This window comes from Monopterus albus, unplaced genomic scaffold (genome assembly GCF_001952655.1).
Source record: "Monopterus albus unplaced genomic scaffold, M_albus_1.0 scaffold23.1, whole genome shotgun sequence".
In the NCBI taxonomy this organism is placed as follows: domain Eukaryota; kingdom Metazoa; phylum Chordata; class Actinopteri; order Synbranchiformes; family Synbranchidae; genus Monopterus; species Monopterus albus.
Window position 1 is genome coordinate 3,746,623 of NW_018127903.1, and position 27,589 is coordinate 3,774,211.

The following is a 27,589-nucleotide window of genomic DNA, read 5'->3' on the forward strand; positions in this document are numbered from 1 at the left end:
GGAAAACATAGTATGGATGCTGAGTCAGCATCCATACTGTTTTCCAATAATTTATTTCTTTATTGTATGGATGCTGAGCCAGCATCCATACAATTATGTGATGAGTGTAACTAGGCTTTGTGTGAATGATGTAAATGCATTTTTGTAAAGATTGATTGATCGTTCGGTTGATTCTATAAAAGTATATAATGTTGTAGTTGGGAGATGGTGTGCTCATGTAACAAGGACAGGGTATTATAATGTACATGGGATGGAGATTCAAAGATTTTTATTGAGAAACCATCTTTTTTCCACTGTTTTTGGACTGAGCCGGTTTCTTTTCTTGCTGCCAACTTCTCCAGCTTTTGAAAAACACACGTTGACATGGCACTGATGAGGCTGGTGTACATATGTATTGGTTTGCTAGGGAAAACAAATGTGGGTAAACATTTTTGTGCTCATTCCAGTAGGTCAGAGGATCACATCTTTCCAAAGGAGGATCTGTCATGTATATAGTGCTTTTCTGCGCCTACAAACCTGCTGAAGCACGCACAGGAAGGTCTCGCATTACGAAGCAGTATTGACTGTTTGAACCAGTCATGTGATTCCCTCGGGACTTTCACTCTTTGTTATATTGCAGCCATATGCTAAAATCATTTAAGTTCATTTTTTTCCTCATTAATGTACACACAGCACCCCATATTGACAGAAAAACACAGAATTTTTGACATTTTTGCAGATTTATTAAAAAAGAAAAACTGAAATATCACATGGTCATAAGTATTCAGACCCTTTGCTCAGTATTTAGTAGAAGCACCCTTTTGAGCTAATACAGCCATGAGTCTTTTTGGGAATGATGCAACAAGTTTTTCACACCTGCATTTGGGGATCCTCTGCCATTCCTCCTTGCAGATCCTCTCCAGTTCTGTCAGGTTGGATGGTAAACGTTGGTGGACAGCCATTTTCAGGTCTCTCCAGAGATGCTCAATTGGGTTTAAGTCAGGGCTCTGGCTGGGCCATTCAAGAACAGTCACGGAGTTGTTGTGAAGCCACTCCTTCGTTATTTTAGCTGTGTGCTTAGGGTCATTGTCTTGTTTGAAGGTGAACCTTCGGCCCAGTCTGAGGTCCTGAGCACTCTGGAGAAGGTTTTCGTCCAGGATATCCCTGTACTTGGCCGCATTCATCCTTCCCTCGATTGCAACCAGTCGTCCTGTCCCTGCAGCTGAAAAACACCCCTATAGCATGATGCTGCCACCACCATGCTTCACTGTTGGGACTGTATTGGACAGGTGATGAGCAGTGCCTGGATTTCTCCACACGTACCGCTTAGAATTAAGGCCAAAAAGTTCTATCTTGGTCTCATCAGACCAGAGAATCTTATTTCTCACCATCTTGGAGTTCTTCAGGTGTTTTTTAGCAAACTCCATGCAGGCTTTCATGTGTCTTGCACTGAGGAGAGGCTTCTGTCGGGGCACTCTGCCCTAAAGCCCCGACTGGTGGAGGGCTGCAGTGATGGTTGACTTTTTACAACTTTCTCCCATCTCCCGACTGCATCTCTGGAGCTCAGCCACAGTCATCTTTGGGTTCTTCTGTACCTCTCTCACCAAGGCTCTTCTCCCCTGATAGCTCAGTTTGGCCGGACGGCCAGCTCTAGGAAGGGTTGTGGTCGTCCCAAACGTCTTCCATTTAAGGATTATGGAGGCCCCTGTGCTCTTAGGAACCTTAAGTGCAGCAGAAATTTTTTTTTGTAACCTTGGCCAGATCTGTGCTTTGCCACAATTCTGTCTCTGAGCTCTTCAGGCAGTTCCTTTGACCTCATGATTCTCATTTGCTCTGACATGCACTGTGAGCTGTAGGGTCTTATATAGACAGGTGTGTGGCTTTCCTAATCACGTCCAATCAGTATAATCAAACACCGCTGGACTCAAATGAAGGTGTAGAACCATCTCAGGGATGATCAGCAGAAATGGACAGCACCTAAGTTAAATATATGAGTGTCACAGCAAAGGGTCTGAATACTTATGACCATGTGATATTTCAGTTTTTCTTTTTTAATAAATCTGCAAAAATGTCAAACATTCTGTGTTTTTCTGTCAATATGGGGTGCTGTGTGTACATTAATGAGGAAAAAAATGAACTTAAATGATTTTAGCATATGGCTGCAATATAACAAAGAGTGAAAAATTTAAGGGGGTCTGAATACTATCCGTACCCACTGTATGTGTGAGCTTCAAACCAGTTTAAAATGAATTGGGCTGATTTATATTATTTATCATATATCATGCTGTACAGCCGTGAACTGTAGTCTATCATAGAGGGGTTATGTGCTTATTATATTGTAACTGTTGCACAGTGAATACTGCAGGTGTTTGAACTGAGATGTCTTTGTTGAAATGAAATGAAATGTTGAAAATGCCTTACAGCTCTCGTACAGTCAAAGTCAAATGCAATTTCTATGTCGTTATTTTCTCCAGCACTTTTGAAAGTGCTTTGTCTGCAAAAATATACTCAATTTTGTCAAAGACATCTTCAAGAAAAGGCTGAAAAAAATTTCCTCCACTTTGAAACGAAGATAGTAATGAGAGAGAGACAGAAAGGGCGGATGTTAGTTGTAGCGGTTTCAGCAGCTGCGAACGGGGAAGATGCTCAGGAACATTAGAGCTGCAGGTTGTCGGAAGGTTTAATTGGTGCTGACACGGTGCTGGCATGTCTGAGAGAGATGATGGGTTCTGACAGAATGACCACTAATGAGAGTTTGGCACTAAGCCACACTGCAGCCTTTAAGCTTTAACAAGTCTGGATGTGTTTTTCCCTTGAGAGAAGAGGCGGACAATTACTTTAGAGTCTTCTACTCTCTGCCTAAATGCTGCTTCCCTGACAGACACTGACAGCAGTGTCAAGCATATAGTCGTGTATGGATAGCTATACATTGCACATTCCTTATATTTATGTATATTTTGTAATTGTATCAAGTAACATTATTTACTTGATTATAAATGAGAAATACTTTTTAGTTCTAAATGTTAATGGGTACAGGTTGCGTGGGTTTTATTATTTTAGGGATGCAGTTACAAAATGATATGCAGTAAATTCTTTTGTACTGCCACTGTTAGACATCTGATGTCAATATTGTAATAATAGTAATAAGCTGCATATATCAGGCTCAGTCTTTGTGTATGTTTTCCCAGAGAGCTGCCCAGCTTGACTGTGTCTGTGTGGTCGGAGTTGCCAACCGGAGCAGGACTGGGGTCAAGTGCTGCCTACTCTGTGTGTTTAGCTGCAGCTCTGCTGTGTGCGAGTGGAGCCATTCCCACTCCTCTCTGGGATCCCACTGCTGGGTAAAAAAAAAAAAAAATCGACATTATAACAATGATAAATATGCTCTATAAAAGGCAAATGACTCAAAGTAACAGGTGCAATAAATCACAGAGGTGCCTTTACTTCTGTCTCATACCATGTAAACAATTTCTCAGAGCATCTTTAGCTTGAAGTTGATGGAGAATTGAAGACTTTGAATCACATAATTCTTAAGTATAAAAATGGATACATCATCCAGGGGTCAACACAATAGCACAAAACACCTTTAAAATATAATCAAATGCACTGACCCGCAGCTCAATAAATACTATGTTTGAGAAGCTTGTGATACGTTTTTGGTGAATGTTTTTAACACAAAGCAACACAGAGCCATTTCAAACAACAATTACAAGAAAGTCATAAAAACACTGGAATATTAGATTTTTATTGTTTACTGTTTAACTTGGGAATTTAAATAAAATGTGTACAGAAATGTCTGCGACTTTGTAATAGGCGTTCATTTCAAGTACAAAGAGCTGAGAACACTTTTTAAAGCAGGATCTATATGAACTATTTAAGCAGAAAAGGACAAGAAATCTTCACATCATATTTGTAATTTCTTATGTAATTTTGAGTTCCCAGATGGATGGGTTTTCATATTATTAGCCAGCAATGTACTGATTCTAATTTGTTCCTTTCAAAAATTAACATTTGCTGTCAGGGATTCTTTAATCATAACTATAAATTTCAGTTAAATATCTAATGAAAAAAAGAATCTTTTTAGAAAACCAATGGCACAAAATAAAGCTCAGCTCTAGTGCCAGTCGGATATTGTTTTACTCTACTGCCAATCCTGTGAGATCACAAACAACATCTGTATGAAGATATAAGGTGCAGAAGACAACAGGTCTCAAAAAGTCTACTGGGCTTTAAAGTGCTTCCTTTTGTTTTAAAATGAGTGCAGGTGGTGTCAGGAGGACCTGGAGCTGATCAACAGCTGGGCTTTCCAAGGGGAGATGATCATCCACGGTAATCCTTCAGGAGTAGACAATGCTGTAGGAACATGGGGTGAGGCCTGAAATGATTCCGCATACGGTGCAGTACATATGGTGTTTTACCTCTCTTTGTCTCCATGGACACACAGCGCTCTTTAATGGAATCATCAGAGTATTGTAAGACCACTGTTCATCTGTGATGATTATCTGTTTAATGGTTTTGATCTCCCTTTATGTAGGTGGCATGCTGAGATTCTTGGCCGGGAAGATAATACCACTGGGCAGGTAATGACCCTGATCCAATTTAAATTTGTGTAAAGAGGGAATTAATAAAATGCAAAAATATTAGTCACAGAAAACATATGATTTCTGGGTAAAATTAGTGTATCAGAATATTGAATAATGCGGCTGTATGACCTCTGCTCTCTGTGCTTTTACTTCCAGGGTGCCACTATTAAGAATCCTCCTTACTAACACCAAAATACCACGTAGCACCAAGGTGCTTGTTGCTGGGGTGAAGGACAGAATTAACAAGGTGCTAAACGGTTTCTTTCTCCCCTGTGTGTTACTTGCTGACATTGTAATTAATATAATAGGTGGTGCTTTTGCATGGCACATACTCCGGAGCCCAATGTCGAGTGCCTTCATGAAATATTGAAATTAAACTCTTAGCTAGCACCCCTGTGTGCTGTTGCCTTGGTGACACCAGCAGGTGTGCAGATGTCTGCCTCGGCCCCAGATAGGCCTGGATGGTGTTGTGGCAGTGTTGTGATCAGGCTGGAACACAAACAAAGTCAAACCTGCCATTTTACAGTTTGTACTTGTATACAGCGTCTCCATTATGAAGCTTGTTTAGCCTAGTTTCACAGAGATTTGCTGTGAGGTTGGAGCTGCTGATTTCTTTTCATTTGTTTGCCCCTCCTGTAGTTTCCCTCTATTATTACTCCTGTGCTTGACTCAGTTGATGCCATTTCCTGCACTTGTGAGAAAGTCCTCTCAGAGATGACCTGTGAGCCCATCACAGGAGAACACTACAATATTCTAGAGGTACACAGTTGTGTAAAGCATGTCTTATTGTAAGCATGTTATTGAGATGGTGAAGTGTAATTGTATGGTTGTTGTCCTAATATATTCGTTAAAATGTACACTTCATCTCGAACCCATATTCATATTCTATACAACAGTTATCTAATGATAGGCAACAGGTATTAACTAAAGCTGTGTCATTCCATTTGTTAGGAGCTCATCGACATCAACCAGCACCATCTGAATGTGATGGGTGTGGGTCACCCTGCCTTGGACACCCTGTGCCGGGTCACGTTGACCAGAGGGCTTCACAGCAAGCTAACCGGAGCAGGTGGGGGAGGCTGTGGCATCACACTTCTAAGACCAGGTACTAAAGGCCAGTTGCTCTACTGGACACACCATAACATTGCAAATGTAATGTTTGCATAAAGGACTAAGTCAAAGGTTTATATCTTTATTTTAAAAGGGACTATTCTTTATCTGCTGCTGTAATTACCTCTGCTGTTTAAATGAGGCATATAATTGAAATGAATCCCTCATTTTGTCGAGACTATACTGCATCCCACAGTGGATTTGTCTTATAATGAATTCAATTTGATGAAGGGAGTTTGATGAGCCAAACTGTCAGACTCCCGCTGACAACAAATGTTCTGTTTTCCCTAAATGCTCCCTCACTCTTCCTCTCTGAAACAACGAATTGAGTGGCAGGAAATGATGAGACGCTTGCACAGGAGAGGTCCTTTGGTGTGCAGGTACTACTGTGCCATCGGTTATCATCCCCCATTTCATAAAATAAACAAGCAAAGAACCTGCACATTCAGCCTTTGTTTATGCCTGCAGCATGGTGCATAATAAGTTTTAATAAAATCCAAATAGATTTCCAAATGCTCTTTGTTTTTTTCCTTAACAATCAATTCTGTCTGTGTGAATCGCAGCTGTTTCCAAAGAGATTGTTTGTCTTCAGTGTTCTCAGAGAGTTGTTATTTTATGACTTTCTGAGTTAAGTTATTTATCATTGTGCATCTGAAGGTTTTTAATTTTCAAATGGATGTATGGTCAGGATCCTCCCTTTTGAGCTGAAGTGTTGAACCCTGTTGTGGGTTATTATCCTTGCAACAAACAGCTGGGAAGTGAGAATTTTTTCAAAATCACAACCATTGCAGAATCCTTATTTTCTGTGTTTGTAGAATTGACCGATGAGATCAGTTTTGTGTGTGGCTCCAGTGTTTCCCTTTTGCAGAGACTTTACAGGGCGAGTCCTCGCATCCATATGTTCCGTCTCTGAAAGTGCCACTGAAGCACAGTTAGTCTTAACATTCCACAGCATCCTTGACATGGCTTGTTTATTTTGTAGAAACTGACTCCTTCGTGGTCCAGAGTACAGTGCAGGACTTGAGAGACTACGGCTTTGACTGCTGGGAAACAAGTATTGGCGGGCCAGGTGTCCAGCAGCACGCTCCTCTCTCTGTTAAGGTGGAAGCTCTGGAGATTTTAAACCGATACTGACACCCACCTGTGGCTGTGACTCAAAAGGAGGGCAGACTCGCCTTTTTGTTGTTGTTGTTGTTACCTCAAGACCTGAGGAATACTGAACTGTCGAAATGGGCCAAGTAGATCCAGGGACATTTCATACTAACTGTCTAGTTTTGGAACTAACAACAAGTGAATTGTGCCTTGTGTGTTGGGTGAAACATCTCATGGAGTGTTTGCTCATCAAATGTCCCTGTGGTGAAATGTGTGTATTTTACCCTTTGACCACTAGATGGCATTAGAGTTACACAATTCCTTTTTATGAAAGAGGATTTACAGTAAGAGGCTCATATAAAATTGATTCCCGTATAAGTGAACCGCTGGCAAGATAAATGTATCTTTTCCTGCTGGGGTTTAAAACAGTCAGTCAAACCAGAGTCAATAATAATAATTAGATGATCATCAGTCGTTAATTACTTATTAACATGCATTGTTATTGGATGATATTGATCATTAGGTAGGATTTATTTATTTTCTTCTTTTTGGGGGGAGGTCATCAACAAAACTCAGTGGCTGTTCAGTTTTTTCATTCTTCATAGTCCTACAAAGGCTTTTATGGAAGTAGCTGCTTTATTGGTTCTCTTTTCATGAACAAGCTCAGTGAGAATATGTCTAAGCCAAGACAAGGAGATGATAATATCACAAATGTATTCCAAGTATTATTCACATCTAATGTCAGATTTCACTCATGAGTTATCATTATTAAGTCGAATGTCTGCTGTTTCAAACATAACTTCAGCATCGTACTGTATGTTACTGCATTCCTCTCACATTTTGGTCTTCATTTCACAGAAATGTTTAAATGTAAAATTATGCTATAAAGAGTTTTCTGTAATTTAAACTCAGTGTCATTCCAAGAGTATCTTAAATATCTGTGGTAGTTTGGTAAAACATCATTTCAGTGTTGTGTGTGTGTATATTATGCTCAGTTCTGCAGTTAAAGCCTAACTGGCGATGTTGTTTTGCTAATAGAGGATGGGGAGAGTGGGACAGCAGGAGTCTGTGGCCTCTCTGGAGCCTCTGGATTAGTGCGGTTATACTGTGAATCAACAACCAGCATCCTTGTGTGTGTCACACATTTGTACTGACATATATGTACACAAACACACACCAGTTTTCCCAAATTCGTCTCCACTTAATCGCTTATCCTCCTAAGCATTACAAAATATTGTGCAAATGCCGCAGATGCTGAAGACGGATCTGTTTGGAATATCCCTAATTTTGGGAAAAGGTCATTGTGGGATTCAGTTTGGTTTGAATATCCATTTCATTTTCAGTTTTTTAAATGTCATGAAGATTGAGTAGTACGAATCCGGCAGTGTATGTGAATAAACGACATTTGTCATCCTCCCTCCCTTTCCGCCTGGTGCCCCCTCTGTCCTCTTGAATTGTGTCATCTTTATGTCAGGGCAGCCCCCCGTCAGCACGCCGTACGGTTGCCCCTAACCCCTGCTGGAATTTAATTACCACTGTGCTTTTCAATTGAAATGGCATTGACAAGCGGGGACAAGAAGGAGACAACAGAACCTGTTTCATTTGAAGCCTCTCTCTTTCTTTTCTGTCTCATTCTCTCTTACTCCTTTTACCTCTGCAAGACAGATTTTTTTTTTAAATCAATGTTGGTGCCTCCTTTTTTCTGCTCTGATGAATATAATGTAAGGAGGCCCTCAGATTATTTCAAATCAGGGATAAAGGGAGGTGATCAGAATTAAAGCAATACAGCGAAAGCGACATGCTGTCCCAGGAGTGAGGAGGCAGATGTACAAATCATTTACCATTTACAGTTTAGGGAGTTTTGTCTGGATGGATCAATATTGGGAGAAGCAAGAATGTACAATGAGTTTTGTCCAAGCAGGAAAGATAAAACGTGAATTTGCCGAGTGGTCGCGTTCGCTGTGGCACATTCCCTCTGGTCCCTCAGTTGACTGGTGAAATGCCTGTCAGGAACCATTAAGTTTGAACACAAAATTAGACCTGACTAACAAGATATCATGTTGCTGATGGGCACCGGTTTTACCGTCAGGGAATCGGTGTGTGTATGACTTACTATGGCAAGCATTTCCATTTCCATATATTGTCCTGTGGATCACATCATGCTGTCTGTTGTTATTATGGAACATTTCTTTTGGGTTTATGTCATGATATCTGTGTTGAAATAGGATGTGGAATTGGCCACAGAAGGGAAGGGAATTTGTGTGACCGGCTTTCATATAGACACAGCGATAGTCAGCATCATGAACTCCTCTCTGTCATGATGGGCTATATGATCCTCATGGGGGTGTTTGCCCTTTCAGTAAGTGGAGGGGGGGGGCTGGTGTTAGAAGCCAGGAGCTGATTAAGACAGCAGGGTACATGGGTGCTGTCAGAAAACTTAGGGTTTAGTTTTAGGAAAATGTTATAAATGTTTTTTTTTTTGTTTGTTTTGTTTTGCTTTTTTGGCTCCAGCTACCCAGTTGGAGAAGTAATGCTGTGCATTTTTTTAAATGTTTATTTAGACAGGGCAAATTCTCTGAAAGGCCACCTCTCTTTTACAGGAACACCCTCATGACATTAGAGTACAGATACCCAAACCGAGCCTGACGGGACTCGTCAGGTTTGGCCCAGGTTGGACAGAAATTTAGAGGCTAGACGCCAGGAGCCCTAAAATGTCTGCTTCGTTTAGTGATAAGGGGAAAAACACTATAGAAATCAACTGCGTTGGGCTCGGGTCAGGTTTGGACACTATATTCTATAAGCTTGTCCGGTTCGGATATCAAACTCCCGGGAATGGGTTGGGTCCATATGGGAAAATGCATGTGGCCCGATCCACAGTCTGGATTATGTTCACATGTGGAAGCTGCCCAGTACAACCGTTATCTGACCTGGTGGTCAGATATAATGTTTACCATATTTGCCATCTTAGTTGACAGGGTTAGCATACTAATATTTGTTAATTAGCTCTAAACCCAAAGTTTGATCCGGTTGTGGGGAATGTTAGTTTTCTCAGTATTTGTTCATATATTAATTATAGAAAAATAAAACATTTAAGTTTATAATGGCTCTAAATTGACATTTGTAGGCCTCTTGGTATTCATCCTGAGACATTTGGACCAAATCTGGTGATAATCCATCCAGCAGTTGTTGAGACATTTCATTAAAAACCACAAGTATCACTGTCAATGTCAACATGGCACTAGAGGAAAAGTCGAGTGATGTCCACATTGAGTCAGACCAATAATCTGGCAACCATGAATGTCTGTTTTAAGCTTGCAATATTTGCTGAGATGTTTCAGTCTGGGCCAAAGTGGTAAACTGAGGGACCAACTGACTAACGTTAGAGCCGTGCCATCTGCATAGCTAAAAAATATTACAGGTAAGGTCTGAATAAAGAAATGCTTTTTCTACTTCCCTATTTTGTTAATCATCTTGTGGCCTCCTAGATTTATTTTGTGACCTCCAGCATGGCAATCTTGTCTCACCACTTACGCAGAATGTTTCAAATGAGGTTTGGAGGTGTTTATGAAATGGGCCCACAGGGTGTACTTGCTTGAACTGTATTATTGTAAACATCTTAAACACATGACAGAGCAGGTCCCAGTCCACCTCCCGTTTTCCATCATGGAATTGTATCATGCCATTGTATTTATCCTGTAATTGATCCTGTGAGGTCGAGAGCACCTGCAACATACTCTGTCATCCCTCAGTGCCAGGAGCGCTCTTGTTTAATTGCAGGCTAAGGTGCTGTTTTTTCTTGTTGCCTTTGAAAAGCCTCATTGATTTTTATACCACCCTTTATCCAGGCTGTGTTCAGTTTTCAGAGCAAATCCCTTGTGTTGAAGTTGCCCAGAATGGAAAAATATGAAATCTGTCAGCACTTTTCACAAGGCTTCCAGGTGCAATCCACACACGTTAACACTGAAGTTAAAAAAAGTTGGGATTCTGTGTGTGTGTGTTGTGTGTTTTAATGTTTAAACAGAAGAAGGAAAAAGAGAGGCTGTGCAGCCTTCTACCAGTCTGTCTCACGTGGGACCACTAGAATGTGAGGTTGTGTTGCAAAGACCCTGATCAGCAAGGTCAAAGTCCATCACTATTTATTTGGATTGTTTCTGTTCAAATGAACCAATATTTGAGAAAAATGGCATGTCCGGTATGTAGGCATAAATCAGAGGTTGAGCAGTATTTTTCGTATATAAAAGGACATAAATCCATGAAATTTGTTTCATTCTTTATTTTTGTTTCTGTATCGTGTATGGCTTTTGTACAAGAAACACATACTTCAATAACACATTCAATTAAATCATCTGGGACCATTAAACCAAACAGGAATGATATTTTACTTAATTTTTTTCTGTCTTTAAACTGCAGTGTTAGAAAGAGGCACATATTCAGTACATTAGGAGCTCTATAGAACAAAAATATCCTAAATGAAATTTGATATGCATTAATTTAAGAAGCAGCTTATCTTAACATTCATACTTTGAACTTGCTTTGAATTAGAAGTAGGTCCTCATCATTTCGCAGGGATTGCAGCCAATTTATTGGATTCCTTTTTTTTCTCTCAGAGACTTGGGGAAGAGGATGATCTGAAAATGTTTTCACATGACATAGTGTGATTGATGGACCATTAGAATGTCAGCCAGATGTACTTAAAACCACAGCTTTTACATTGATAAATCATGGCACAAATGGATACATAAAGCTGTTAGAAACAAATATTCCAGAGCTATCTGCATTCAGATAGTAATGGATGTTCTGTTTGCTTGTCTGTTTGTCTGTAGGTTTTTTTAAATGCATTTTTCCTCTCCCAGTGTATCTGGACCACTGCAGTCATGTAATTACAATGGGACAGGTAGGAGTGTTCATATTTCATCTGCTGCATTCACGATAACATCTAATAATCTGAAAGCGTTGCAAAATTGGTATCTCGTTGCTCATGCATTATGAATGAGTCACTGATTGCTTTTTTGCATAGATTAGCAATCATTTCACAGAAATCTTTCATATAAAAATGTGCCAGGAGTGTTCTATCTCCTTCTCTGAAGAGTTGAGGTGACACATCCTGCCGCTTTTTAAGATAAGACAGATCAGGTGATACTACTTCTCACCCCCTTGCCCCTCTGCTCCATCTCTTGCTCTCTGATTTATTTTTCTATGCATATCATCGTGGGGGGGGGATAAGTGTATTTTTCAGCCCACTTTTCAACTGATTGCTCACTTAGTGAATATATTCAGCATCTGCACTGTTATTGTGTTTGGAGCCAAGTAGCTAAGTACCACTGAGAATCTTCAAAGTAAACATTTGCAGACTCTAGAAGTCCCTCAAGGACAGTAAATCTTTAGAGCTCTGAGACTGCGCGTCCTACATGTGTATCTTGGTGACCTGTCTGACTCGTAGCCTCAGATTGACACATAGCACATACAAAAGGAGCTCATATGGTCTAGTGGTTAGGAAAATAGGCTGGTGACCAGGTCGCTGTGTAAAGTCTCAGGCGAGGTTTATATACCACTTTTGTTGCCTGTCAGGCAAATAACCTGCTTCACAGTCACAATGATCTACATAATTCAGTAAAATGTCAAGTCAAATTTATTTCCCACAGCACTTAAAGTGAATTTTATTACCTGTGTGAGCAGTGCAGCTATCATTATTTTAATGTTGCCGAGAGCTGCCTGTAGACTCAACATGAAATGGAGTTGGTCTTAAACTTAAGTTCTCACACAGAAATGCTTTATTAACACATTTAAATAAATCCTTTTGTTTGATATTTTCATGTGTTTGGACAAGATCTGCATTTTTCCAGTTGAAGGAATAAAGGAAAAGTGTCAACAGTATGAGTGTGTATGAAGCTTGTGCGTGTGTAGATGCCTACACTGTCTCCCCCATTGTGACCCCTGGCCTTTGCCCCCCATCCCCTCCCCAAATGGGCAGACTTTCAGCCAAGGCCCTGTGGAGGTTGGTACCCTCTGCCTGACAGCCTGTCACTGTGCTATGATGGTGATTTTTTTTTTTTCTCCAGGAGATTGTGTCTGATTGGGAGCAGTGTGTGAATAGCCCTGTCACACTCGATAAGCCAGCAAGACGACCTGTGACGGGGACATATGGCATGTTTGACAGGGAGAGAGGGTGCGAATCGCACTGAATGATAAAATGGTGTTTTTTCCCCCTTTGGCAATGTCATGCTTTCAGGCAAGCATGTGGACCATCGTTCACTCAAGCGACTGACTCCGGCCTCCTTGTGACATCTCCTTCAAGGTCCTGGGTTTCACTGCCTTGTGCCTGGCCAATTCTGACACTGTGATGCTGCTCACAGCTGCCCTGTTAGCTTGTTGACGTGGGGAACATAATTGGATATCAGTTTAGTTTAGTGATGCAGACTGGGAAATTCATCTTAAGAGCCTGTTCGTCAAAGCTCCTCGTAAAGCTCTCCGGCACTGCAGTCCTCCATCCTCTCTTCTCAGCCTGTCACACGCCTCACACTGTTGATTAATACACACACAGTCTCATCAGACGACTCTAATTGATGGGTTCAGCCTCCTCAGGACCCTGATTTATTTAAAGGGCCATGAACACAGAACAAAGGAGAAAAAAAAAGAATGGAGGAAGGAGACAAACAGGCTTGGATTTAAGTTTGTCAGGGAAATTATTGAGTTGCACCGCATGCTTCTCATCCTTACTGTCAGCCAGGTCTTGACTTCTGGTGTTGCAGCCTCAACTCCTATTCTGTCGAGTGTCACAGCGTCTGTGTTTGTGGCCATGACAGACAGCCCAGGTGTCACACTCAGGCTTCAGTGCACCATCAGGCACCTCTGCTCTGGTCCCTAGTGGCTCACAGTTGGAGAGACAGCACAGTCCAGTAACCCCTCTCAAACCCAGTATGTCTCACTCCCTGGGGAATCCCTTGCGGAATTTACTCTCTGTCCACTGGGCCAGAACTTAGACGCTCTGCCAGCGGTCAGATGATCCTGATTTCTCTTTGAATACTAATTATAAGATGCCAGCTGTTATATTTGCTACCTCTGCCACTGTTAAGACTAATTCTGCTGCTTCTTCCTATATGGAACAAAGTAGAGCACATTGCTAAATCCAGTGGTTTGGCTTGGTGAGGGTGTCAAAAGGTTAAGAGAATCAAAGTTGATGACTCGATGAGAATTACGATTGTGCTGTTTAGGCCTTTGTAGGTGGAGGGGTTTAAAGCTGCATTTATCGATACTCTTTTTACAACAATAGATAAAATGTGAGAGACCCACCGAGAATACCTCTCTGCAGTCCTCTACTCCGCTCAAGTTTTTAAGCATCTTTGAGAGATCATTGTTTTGGGTTTATGGTCTGCAACTTTAATGTTTTGATTCACTCTCACTGCTCTCATAGGTGTGAGGGTTATTTAGAGATGTGTAGTGCCAATTACTGAGTAAATTAAAAGAGGAGAAAGTTCTTCAAGCAAAAAATGTTCTTTAGATTTCTTTGATCCAAATAATTGTAATTGTAAAGTCAGACTTAAAAGCTAATACACTTAGTATAGTTTGGTCTTATGTAATGCATCACAGTACAGTACTTTAAAATTGTTGTGGAGGTGACAGTGGTGCGGTGGGTAGAGCAGTCGTCTCCCAACCAGAAGGTTGAAGGTTCGAATCTCGGTCCAGATGTCGAAGTGTCCTTGGGCAAGACACTGAATCCACCCGTCGGTTGAGTTGGAACCACAGATGGCTGCCATTGTTTCTGTACCAGAAACAAATTCCTTGCGTGTAACATACTTGGCCAATAAAGGTGATTATCCTAAAATGTAAACATTTCACAAAATATACATATATATCCATATATATATATATATATCCATATATACAGTACAACAGTTTGCTATAGATAATCCTTATGTATAAATTGATTCAAATCATTTTCTCCTCAGTGTCCTACAACATTAAAATGTTGATAACAACTGGTGATAACACTCCAGTAATATGGCATAAGTACTTAAGTAAAATGTAAAGTTTCATTTTTACTTGTAATGGAATATATATGGGCGTTAATATTAAAGGATCAGGAGACTTACTCATCATAGTTAATTGCTCTGAATGAGTTAGATTATTTCCCATGTGACATTTTGTCAGAGCATAATTAGGGCTTGTGACCTTATAACGTAATCAAATGGCACGATTTTCTTAGTCTGGATCACTGTGTATGTTTACATAAGGGGATGGTGTGTAATTCAGTGACAGTTCGGCTTTAGTTCTTGCACAGCCATAAATTGTGTTGAAATATTTCCAAACTGCTGTCCACGCCTGTGTGAGCACTCTGTGACAGCTGCTGTTTCACTGGACACAGTTTCAGGCTGAGCAGAGATGGTCCAGAACCTTAACTCATTGACCCTGCATCTGGTTTTTTTTTTTTTTCATTGTGGATTGCATCCACAAGGCTTGAGTGGCAGGCTGTCCTCTCATACAGCCGCTCTGCCGAATGCTAAAGTGGACTCGGCCTTGCAGCAAGAGATGACCCGAGTGCTGTGACCGTCCTGCTGCAGTGCCATTACGAGACAAGGAAGGCTCTTTATCATCGGCTACAGATTGTCTCCTTTTTGTACGTGATGATTGTTTCTTAAACAGCCATTAGGGTCCTTGTGTCAAAGAAACTTTAATCAAATACCCATTTTAAGGATGTTGTCATGTTTTATTTCATGCATTTTCTTACAAGATTATAGGGATAGCTGGCACTACAGCAGTATACATAAATATGCATTGGGCTGTGTTAAACACTAGAAACACAAAAGTGGCCATTCTGTGTGATTGTATTCACTTACAGGAGGATCATATTGCGGGGGGATACAGTTGTAAACTAATATGAAATAAATCAACTCTTTGATTAGCCCACAAAGTCTAACTGTTACGATATAAAGGATTTCTTTCGGACAACACTTTTTGATGTGGTAAATACATGATTGTAACTGACGTTGTTTATCAGAGGACTGTTACTGTATAATTTTATATCTTCAGATTATACTGCACTGATTAAGCGCAAACAATGTGATTATAAAATGTTAATTCAAGAAGCTCGGATCGGAGATCATTTTCAAGCTGATCGTGCAAGTCATTATTTTGATTGTGATCATATTAAATATCAATATATTGTATATATCAAATATTATATTAATAATATTATTGAACATCATATGAAATACCTTACAGTTATGTCTGAACATGTTTTAAAATAGTCTGTGGTGAAATGTCATAAATGTTCCAGTTTGTTAATTTTTAAAGAAGCAATAATGAATTCGAATCACTTAAACTGTTGCAAAGATTATTGCTGATTTCTTCAGAAAATGACTCATGACTTGCTGAATGCATTTTAAAGTATCCTGTCCAGACCAATCATGCATGACATCCATATTAGGAGTCCAGTGATTACCTTTCCCTGCCTGCACTGCTTTTCATGTATCTGTGATTTTTTTCCATTAGATGTGAAGCGAGAAGACAAAACTCACAGCCTCTGACAAAGTATTTAGTCCTCGTTTGTAGTCATGAGAGCATCAGTGCTGATGAGCGTGGTCAGGGTCACAGCACTTAACTCTCCAAAGGAGGACCAGTTCTTGTAATCACATAATATGTATGATCTCGCATTCAAGTGGAGCTGACATTCAACAAATGCAAATGGATTTCATGGGTTGTGTAGCTGTGAGAGATTTGCTTTCTGCATGGTTTGTGTGATCTATATGTACCCATTATGTAAAGCATACTGGATGCAGGCAGTAATGCTCAGTTTGGAAGAATGATTGGCAAAATATTTACTCTTATTCTTGGCACAGCATGTTGACTGTTATCCTGCAATAGATGTTCAATTTGCTTGCATTCTGCAGCTCAGAAATTGAACCCGTGGGGATCATGCAGGAGCTGCAGCCCCTCTCTGTGCTATCTCTCCCCCTCTGTAATTAAGAGCAACATTTTGTGTTAGATTATGGGGAGACCCATCGTGCTATTGAACTGGTCTGCCAGATTAATAAAAGGCAGCTAATTTCAGTGTAGGAAGGCAGCGCTCCAAAATGGCTCCTAATTACACATTAGGAGTGTGAAAGGCTCCTGCCGCTTCGGCCTCTATCCTCCACCCAACCCACAACCCCTCCCCAGCTGGGATGCATGTGCTGGCCCACCAGCACATTAACACTGCTCCCAGGAGTGGCTAATTCCAGCCAGCCCATCGGCACAATCATGGCAGATGTCAGGAATCGAAGATGATGAATTATGAATATCCCGGAGATGTGGATTGGATACCAGTGTTAGGAGGAAAAAAAGAGTCTTTTTTTCTGTTCCATTTTGGGCAGCCAAATAAGCAGACAGATTCAAGAGGAGTGTGGTTGGAGTGATTGATTTTTCTATTCGTCATTATAAATGTGGTCCGACTGAAATTGGATGTTTTAGTGAAGTCGTCAAGGACTTTATGAGTTGGAAGGGCTGTCTGACAATGGAGGGACTGTGCCTGACTGTGATAGCAGTAATGACTTCCTCTTCTCCCTCCCTTGGGTGGTCAACTCCAGGGCTCATGATGTCCCAGAGAGGGCAACGTGAACCTCTCAGTGCAGAGAATTTGCATGGCTACATGATTACAGCTGAAATGGAGGAGGTGTGGTGAGGGTCGGGCTGGGGGCGGAAGGTGGTGCCAGTAACAGCTGCAGAGAAGAGGACAGGAAATGGAGAGCGGTTGTTTATGTTGCCACTGAGCCACATCCACAGAGGCATGTTGGGAATGTTTTGTTGGGAAAGAACTGATACCTCAGCAACAGAATATAATAAAACTGAGCTTGATGCAATTACATTTCCATAATGCTTAGCTTTTTTCCTCTTTATTAAGACTCAGTTTTAATAAAGGCTGAGTTCAACTAAACTTAATTTTAATAGATTGTTATCCTCCCTAGAATCACATGTATCGCTTTCAAGCAGGGGGCGGGTGCTTAAATTATGTCTGATCTTTAAAAATCCCCTTTTTATATGACAGAGGAAGCATTATCTGCTGTATTCAGGGACCCTGACACACGCTTACGGAATTGGATTCCTTGTCAAAACAGATGTCAAACTGATGCTGTGGTCTATTACTGACTGGCCAGCCGACTGATGAGCTGGCTGCAGATATGTGAACAAACACCTGGACATCTGTGGGGGTCACGACCGTGGTGAGGTTTGAGCCTGGGGTAGGCTGCCAGGCCAGACTTCACCTTGTCGCCTCCAATGACCCCATAGAACATTTCCTCAGCCTTCCTGCAATTAATCACCACACCATGACAGGCAAATTCATCTGAGCAGGAAAGATGAGCTAATCCTCTATATGTGAGACAGTGATAGACTTACTGCTCCACAGGACTGCTGCAGGTCCAGTGAAATTAGACTAAAACCGCTGTGGGGGTTCACAGGAAATTGGCCTTGCCAATCATATGCAGCAGCCCAGTTTTGTACCACAAGTCTCAAATTTAGTGTCAATCTAGCCTGCATCTGTTCATTTACACTGACCTATTTTCGTACTGCAGCTGTATCCATCTCTGACTTTGATTGTCCTCTCACTGAAAACTTGTTGCTTTCTCGAACTTAATGTAGAGATTAATGTGGAAAATATTTTGAATCCCTAATTCAGGACATCAGTGATAAACAGCAGCCCTATGTCTATAATAGAAGATCAAGTATATATTATTTTAGATCTCTCCAACTTTCTGTGTGGCTGTATTGATGTAATTTCTACCCATTTTTCTGATGAGTGCCTCAGTTCTGACGCCCACGCAGCTTCTCATAATCGCAGCGGTCAGCATATAAGTGGGCTCTCCACCAGCAACTCAGCAATATTGAAAAGTGAAAATCTATTCATCAACATGTTTTTCCGTTAACTACATCTGAATGCAGAGTAGAATCCCAAGTGGGTTGAGTCATTACTTTCAGTAAAACAACTCCATTAAATAAGAGTGAACACAAAGCTGTCCCCCACATGTAGCCTCTACTTTTCCCTGAGCGGGAACCCCTCCCCACTGTCTCCCAGAGCTTTGGGTTCAGAAACACTAATACTGTCTGCCAGTTCACTTCTACATAGATTTGTGATGAGACCGGGAGTGATCATTTCTTCACCCCTTTTTCTCCCCTCAGGTGACACTCTGAAATATATTTTGTGTGCCCTTTCACTTCAGAGGAGCTCAGTGTGGAGGAAGCCCGAGGAGACTAATGAGAGAGGCAAGGGTATGGCTCCGTCTGCCTCCATGCCTCATTTTTCTTGATTTCAGCCGCTCCAGTATCGGCATGGGCTCCTGCTGGTCAGGTGATGGCGGTGCCAGCTGGTGCATCTAGCTCGGATGGACAGCGATTCATTTCCCCCAGCTGGTGATTTATGGCATGGCAAAGCAGAGAGAAGCTGGTGTGCATGGCACTAGGCCGCCTGAGTTAGTGCACTGTCCGGCCTCGTCATGCTTTACCACACAGCGGGCTGGACTGCCTAATTTACGCTGGCAGACAGTCACATATATCACACCCCGTCTGGCCAATGAAGATTGGTGATGTTTGAAAGGGTCTGTACACCGTCGATTTTGCCCATGTATTACTCCCTGCCTAGGAATATTGTTTTTCTTTTCCTCTCCTTCTTTGTCTATTTGATCTTCCATTTCTTTACTTTCTGCCCCTCTTTTTGTTCTTTGTCATCTCTATCTTTCTCCATCGCCCCCTCTCTCTGTATGTGGATATGATGTGAAGTGACTGTGTTAGTCGGGGGGGGGGCTCGGTCACTGGACCAGCTCCTGAGGACTGTGCCCTTCTGTTCAGGGAAACTAGGGGAGGTCACAGTAGGTAGCTCCCTTGTGCCATGGCGTATTAATGCCTGGGCTGACCTCGGTGATAAGATGGAGGCTTCGGGCACATGTTTGATTCATGAGTCCATCCGCAGTGGGCCCTGGGGGGGTTTTTCCACTCCTGTCCTTTTACTGGCAGGGTGGAGGGTTGCTGCAGGAGAGATCAGCCCTGTCTGTCACAGAGAGGTTGGGGTGTGATAAAGGCACAGGGCTGGCAGTGGGCCAGATCACATGGATTGGCCCCTGTGTCGGACACAAGTGATGACTTAATGGTGGGTGGTGATGCGACAGCCAAGTTGTGAGGGATATTTGAACGGATATCAGCAATGGGGCCTGACATCATGAGCAGCCCACCTGCCTGAAAGAAGGTTTGCTCAGGAGTGGGATGAGAAAGTGAGTTGAAGGGCACTTGGCAGCTCCACTTACTCCAGATTTTTTTTCTGTATTTTACATTTTCTTCCATTTCAAAATGTTGGACATATCTGAGGACTGACAAAAAAAAAGAGTTAGACGACTGAGATGGGGTGGAAGATGGAGCTTGTGGGAGTAAGCCAACACAGTTTCACTTCCAGCACATACGTATCTCCAAATTACATCCTCTGGAGTTTGGTTAGGGATTACTCCTGTCTAATCTGGACAAATGCTGCAGAGTGAGACACTTGTGACAACAGAGCAATTACACAGCCTGCGATGACCATGGTGATTGGTTTAAATAAGTGTCAAGGTACAAGATGTACTGTCATGCACTCACAACACAAACATCTATACTGCATGTGCTGTCATACTAATTAGGATATTTTTTATTAACAAAATAAAAATGGCCACAAAGAGAATCACAGATTTGAGTTTCTAACATATTTAGAGGATTTTGTTTTTTGCTATGCAGAATATGAGCTACAGTTGCCAGCCTTCATAAGAGAGGGTTTTATAAAAGCCCAGATCAGTGCACACACAGAGAAGGAAGCACATTTTTGAACAACAGTATCTTGCCAGAGCTCCTAATGCCAGCTGTTTGAATACAACTATGTAATACATAATCCTGATTTGTGCTTCTTTCAGTCACCGAAAGATCTGTACATGCCTCAGAGAAACTTGTCAAGGCTTTTCATTGCCTTCTCACAATCAAGTCGATGCTTGTCAAGCTATTGCTATCAAAATAGTCACAGTAGGGAGGGGCGATCCACTTTTCACATATCCCATTGCTGTCACCTCCTTCTGCCCGTCACTAATCTTTAAAAGCTATTTGCAGTTTTAATATAGATCTCAAATCCTGTTTCCCTTTCTTTCTTCTTCTTGTACACACACATATACACGCACACACTCATTGTTCTTCTTTTGTGGTTTTCTGGAAAGCTGGGTTTGGTGGGTAGAGCGAGCCTTCTCATTCCTCCATGCGTTCCCATGGTCTTGCTTTTGTTTTAGCTAAGCTGGTGCCCCAGGATTAAAAGGAAAATAATCCTTCTTTCATTGTTGTTTTTGTTTTGAAATCCCGCTGAAAAGCGATCTGTTGATTTTTCTCTCATCTTTCACAGATTAAGTTTAAATTGAATGATGAAAGGAGAATTTGCCAGTAATGTTTGTTTTATGTTCTTGTGTGCAAAGGCAGAGGTAATGTTGACTTTGTTTCTTCTGGTGATTGCACTTGGACACAGTTGAGTGAAAAAGCTCTACAATCTTTTCCTGTTTTACAATGTATAATGCACAATCGCCCTGAAATGTATTGTATGTTTAATTCATCCAATTTCTGATTCATATCCACTCGAATTATTGTCTGGCCCAGCAGCCGAGCTACCCATTTGTGTCAAATGGCAGAGTAATGGTGATATTAATGAAGCCATTGCTTTAGTCAGAAAATCAATAGTCACTCGAAACAGTCAATGCAAGTGAGTGGGCTTGAACGCTGACCTAGTTCCCATGTAATGACAGCTCCTAACCCCTTCTGCATTGTTGGATGCTTGCAACATCTGCCACCATACATACTGCCACGCAGTCATATTTATGCAACAAAACACAGAAGAATACAGTGCGGTGCAGAGTAAATGAGGAGGAATTCTGGCATCTGTGATTTCTTTGTATGTGGCAATCAACACTGCCAAGCAAAAATGAAATTGCCGCTACTTCACACAACTAGTAATAGTTGTTGTTCCACATCATTAACTGTGAAAAACAGCTCCCAGAAACATCAGCCTTCTTTCTTAGAAGGCAGGGGCCAAGCGGGGCCAGGAGGTTAACCTGGGTTTGGTGTTAAACAGCCTAGCTGTTATTGTTGGGTCTTCTGAGTCTGTCAAAGACACAGTTGTGTTGGAGTTGGAGTGGGGCCGTGCAGAGGTCAGCAGGCTTCAGTGGTCAACTGAGTAAAGAGAAGGTGAGGGGGCTCTACACCAGTTCTGGTTCCTGCTTACAGTGGCAGCTCTGTGCCTCACTGACATCAGTCAAAACTCATGACTGTGTTATTATTATGTTCTGTTGTGTGCTCTGAGATGAATAGGTTCTGCATTCAATCTAACAAAGAGCCTTGGCATGCATACAGGAGCAGTAAGTGGGGATTCTAATGCTGCTTCATCATGGGCAGTAAAAGAAGACAATACGAGCTGTCCCCACTGAACTAGTGAACACTCAAATCCCTATTTTGTCTAGAAAGACACTCACGGTAAGTCATTTCACAGAGAAAGTATTTTTTATTTTGGTTTACAGTAGCACAAGTACTTATGTGTTTTAGCACTGATGGTTACTGTGGGAATCAGTTACTATCTAGAGCAGTGTCATGTCTTGTGTTATCCCTGAAGTTTCAATGCAACAGTCACATTTTTCTTAACATGCCTATTACCTTTACACTTTTACATTTTACCAATTACTTATATAGGCTAGATGGTTCTAAATATTGACTGTATAAAAGATGGACAGCCTGACAGCTCCCAGAAGTGAAGCCACTGCGAGTTGCTTCCCCTAGTGGCTGGTTGCAGTATAGGTCATAAATCCTGCCCCCTCCATTTTTGTGGATGGGACAGGAGCCAAGCTAAAATCTCAAAGTACAAATCAAATGGATTTTTCCCAGAAGTGATTTCTGTCATATTTGGTAGATATTATCATGCTGATGCATGTACAAGCTGTCATTTTTCTGGTAAGGTTATTTTTAATAAGCGATTTGATAATATAAAAAGGGTGTATTTCAGATGATTTGGCAACTTTGATTGGTGGCCTGACACATCACTCAACTATTTGGTTACTACTGCTCAGAATCTGGCTGCGAAATGCCAAGATGGCAGCCGTCATATTTACAATATGTTGGTTTCACTTTTGCGTAGTAGAGGGAAGTGATGACCCGTCATCCATATTTCTATACAGTCAGTGGTTCTAAATGTCAACTCTGATTTATGTTTCTTTTTTCATATTTACTGTATTGTGTTATTTACATCTGTGCTTTTATTGTTTTGACATGTCAAAATGTCTTCCATGCAAAAAAATCTATTAGGAGAAAATATTTTTAGCTGTTACATATACAGTTTTATTCTTTAAGTAAACTATTTGTAGACTCCGCTGTCCACATTCGACTTCATATCAAGTGATCATTTACATTAGCCTATGAGTGATTTGTTGCTTAGCATCTCTGGTCAAAAGTTATTCCTTCCTTTAGGGTTTGGATAGAAATACAGCGCACTCTCTAACATTTCATAATATTCCATTGGTGTTAATTTCTGTTGGCATATAGTGACTGCAAAGGCCACATCATGAGTCACATCTATATGACTCAGTGGCGCTCTGTATGCCAGCATCTGCATTTGTTCTGTTTCCACTTTTTTTTTTTATTTACCTTCACCGCTCTCCAGGTACTGGAAAGTGAGTAACATAAAATGTGCACAGAGCCTACAGACTGGTGCACTTTAACTGATGGGTGCCACACTGTGCATTGCCAGTGGCTGTGTGTATATCTACACAGGGGGTGGCTGTGGTTCAGGAGGTAAAGCAGGTCGCCTGCTAATCACAGGGTCAGTGGTGCCTCAGCAGACAATGAGATAGTGTGTCTAGGGGATATATGTTGGCATTTTAATAAAATGCAGCAACTAACATTTGGGGGGGCATAGGCTTGAAAAGTAGCAGTAATCAGTGAATGAGCAAAGAAATTTTTAAAGTCACCTTTCAGAACTAGAGAGTGAACAGTGTTTGGAAAGAGTATCACTTTATGATTTAACATAAATTCACATGTAAGTTAAGTCAAGTTATAGATTATGTTGAGCTGTAACACTACACATGTTGATAATGTAACAATATTAAGTTAAGGACTAGTGTAGCTGTAAAAAGCTGATGGAGTGTTGAGGGGACATTCACATTAATCAGCGTTTATAAGTATGGTATATCTATGCTACTCCACCAACCTTCATTCCCTGCTTTCTGCTGCTCAAAATGAAAATGTTTTTTAATATCTTTTCTTTGTTGTCACTCTTTATGCCACAGCACTAGTTTATATTAGCTGTTATGTCTCTACATGTATACAGTTTATCTATATGTGTGTGTGTGTGTGTATTAAAATATAGACTGAAAATGTACTGTACCAATGCTGACGTTAAAATATGAGGAGCTTAATAATAATGTGTGTGCACAAAGGGCCGTGTCTGTGGGGCTAATGAACAGTGACGTGATGCTCTTCTGTGGGTTGTAGAGTGATACAACTAAAGTGCTGTTACCAGAGACAGCCTGGTCCTCGGGCTAAACCCAAATACCCAAATGCCACCCTCCAATCCTACCCCCTCAGCCCTTCAGCAAAACTTTCACATTTTAATCCAATAGTGTGGATAGAGCTCAGGGAAATGATATTTAGGAGACAATGAGTGCCCTGCAGAGAAAAAGAAGGGAGGGGGATTAGAGCATTTCTCTGAAGTAGCTTTGACTCCCCTACTGATGGAGAGTAATTAAAGCAGCCTACTGTGTTGTCAATGTAGCTAAAGGGGGATAATAATGAAACATCACAGATCATAGAGCTCAGGCCTGCAGCACCTTACGTTGGCCTCAAGCCCTGATTAGGAACATTGTCACTATGTAAGTCATTCCTAGTCTCATCACTTAAAACACACACGTGTGCTACTGCTTTCAAATGTTTAGTTTTGTTAGGTAAGCTAGGTAGAATTTTACAGTTAGAAAGTAAATAACTTGTAAGCAAATTTAAATGAAGTGGCTCATGATTTGTATTGTATTCTTGTGAAATGTATACATTTGATTGGATGATGCATCAGACAAATATGCAGACCGTCTGCACCCTCCAATTACAACTGAGCTGAGAAGAAATTATTATCTAAGGTCACCATTTCATCACAGGCCAATTATACACAAAACTGTGTAAAATCAGTGACTCGTCCTCGTTCCCTGAATCCTCTTATCTTCCTTAAAGATAATCTGTCAACCCCTAAATGCCACAGCTTGCATCTTAAAATATGTCAGCAGGGCAGGCTTAACAAAGTGTAGGTTTAATACAGCACAGAATAAAATGGCTGACTGATGTACACATCATGTCCAAGCTCTGAGCTGTCATGTCAACCAAACACCTGCACTCTCCTGTCTCCTCTCTGCAGGTTACTAGGGTCACATCAGCTGTGGATCCCCCACTGAATTTATTTATTTTTGCTGAAACCCAAACTTGACTCATGCAGTGACACTGAAGTACTGGGATGTGTTTTTTATGTTATGACATGGGTGTGAGCATGTGTTGTGTTTTGATGTTTGTTCAGGGCTTTCTGGCTTAATATTCAGAGAAATATTAATTCATTGGATTTACTATTTAGGTAAACAAGTATTGATGCCATAACACAGAAGCTGACACTGAGTAATTTGCTCCAGAATATAAACATTTAATTGGGTAATGTTTCCTATAATTCCTCTGGGCAATTTGTTTCTGCAACAACAAAGAACCAGGTGTAAATACATTACAATGAACCGAAAAGGTGGCCAGAGACTGGTGCTAGAATAAGGTGAAATAGGAATGTGTTGTTCCCTTCTTTACAAATACTGTAAGCAAATCAATGTGAAACACTATAGATATTGTTTTAAATAAAATACCTCAGCAACATTTAATTTGAATTGAACTGAATAATATGAATTCAACACAATATTACAATTCCAAGTTGGAAATACACACACAAGCCTGTTCACTGCATCCATACAAATATATTCAGCCTTAGTTGTGTTTTGCATTTTGGCTGGTCTCACAGAGGAAATCTTTATATTCATATTCATCAGGACCAAATGCAGATTGTGTCTGTACTTTTTTAAATCATTTGCATTGACTATAACAAAGAAGATACTCATAACTGCATGGTTGTCCCTGGTTAGCATGTCTAATTTTAACCATTGTCTTCCATTTGTTCTATGACAACATCTTTCGATGTGTATCATTAGTTCACATTAGTGTGAGTCTTTCTCCCATTTACACTTACTAACTTGTTTCTCATTCTCAGGGCTCTGGGTTTATGGATAAATGCAACATCTGAGGAGGAAGAGGTGGCCTCTTTCTCAGTCTGTGTACACATACTGTTTACAGTTGTTCCCTAAAGGCATCACCTGTATGTACAGTATATGAACGATATAGTTTCTTGTTAGAAGCAGACTTTTGTCAGACATCGCAGTTAGGTTTACATGAGGTTAAAGAGCTGAAAATGAGATTGCAGATGAGAGACAATGGCAAGTTGTACCCAGTTTATTTCTGTCAAGATCAACAGTTGCTTTCTCATCATGCGCGGTTTGCTTTGGAAACAGTTCATATGAAGAGCACACTCTGCCCAGACACACGTGGATAATGGATCATTTCTATTCCAACTATCATGCATTTGTGCAGGTTACTGGGTAAAGAGCAAGGGTGGAAGAGTCAGCAGGTGTTAAATGAAGCATGGAGTGAATACACAACAAGCTATTAAGGCAAGAAAACATGTCGTAAGTGCAGTGATATTTTGCACACAGATGCCAAATGGTCAAAGGCCTCTATCTCTAAGCCTCACCCCCTGTGGTGGTCCTGGCAAGGGAGAGAATATGGGGAAGATGGATTTTGAGGAGGCCAATTCTGGTGCTTTTTGAATTTTGGATTTCAGCATTTAGGTCAAACTTTACCCCGGGTCTTGTAACCATCTGCTCCTGGGATGGAGACCAAGGCCACAGGGCAGGGCTCTGGTAGTGAGGAGGAGGCCAACACCATCTCAAGCCCTGTGATGAGGCTCTATAGAGCTCAGCATATCCCTGTGATGTGCCCTCTCTCTACCATGTGTTTCAGGTGTTTTCCCTTTTTAGTTGCATCCTCCAGGGAGCCAGATTTAAAATGGATGATTGCCTGCGACCGTCGCATTAAAAGCATTAATCCCGCTCTTATCAAGCAGGGAATGATGAATTAGGAGCGTCAGCTCTGGGCTCACCTTTGTTGTCATTTGAACAGAATCAAAGCTTTAAATCACAGGGCTGCACCTGGTAATAGGAGGGGGGATGGCGTTCTAATACTGTGTGTGACAGAGCCGTACCGCTTCCAGCTGATTTAATAACTCCAGAAGGAGGGGGTGGTGCTGGGCTAAATGAAAATTTGAACAAGGTTTTAAAATATGATTGCAGGATGAAATGGCAGTTGCCATCATTTCTCTTTGGTTGGTGTTCTTTCTCCTTGCTGTGCAATACAAGTCAGCTGAATTTAGGCTTTCATTAAGTCATTGTCGGGCCAGCTTTGGTTAGGTTTGCCGCAATGCATCGCTGTATGTGCTTAGCGCAAAATACTTTCTTTCCCCTGTTCCTGCTGGGGCCAGTGGGAATTCAGGTCCTCTTTGAAAGATGAGACTGACTTGCTGATGTTTTTGACAGGTTTTCACCAGGGAAGGCCTGCTTATAATCAAAGCTGATGTGTTTAGAGGTAAACCATGTGTCAGTACAGGAGCAGGGAACATGCTCTACTAGTGGTAGGACAGTGACACCCAGTAGCGCTGAACTACTGCAGCACTGTTTGCAACTCATACTAATAGCAGG

The 27,589-nt window shown here is 41.2% G+C and overlaps 1 protein-coding gene across 4 annotated transcripts in view; it reads left to right on the plus strand.

Moving 5' to 3' along the window:
* Positions 1–11,108, plus strand: part of mvk (mevalonate kinase) — a 14,939-nt gene extending 3,831 nt beyond the window's left edge. For 2 of the 4 annotated variants that reach the window (XM_020594475.1, XM_020594476.1), the window contains 7 exons: positions 3,168–3,317; positions 4,241–4,344; positions 4,511–4,556; positions 4,716–4,806; positions 5,199–5,318; positions 5,511–5,664; positions 6,652–11,108. In XM_020594475.1, the coding sequence (XP_020450131.1) occupies positions 3,168–3,317; positions 4,241–4,344; positions 4,511–4,556; positions 4,716–4,806; positions 5,199–5,318; positions 5,511–5,664; positions 6,652–6,803 (817 nt within the window). In that variant the 3' untranslated portion in view covers positions 6,804–11,108. Of the gene's footprint in view, positions 1–3,167; positions 3,318–4,240; positions 4,345–4,510; positions 4,557–4,715; positions 4,807–5,198; positions 5,319–5,510; positions 5,665–5,999; positions 6,150–6,651 lie in introns of those variants that run through there. The other 2 variants (XM_020594477.1, XM_020594478.1) reach the window with 2 other exon arrangements.
* Positions 11,109–27,589: the final 16,481 nt, after the last annotated feature.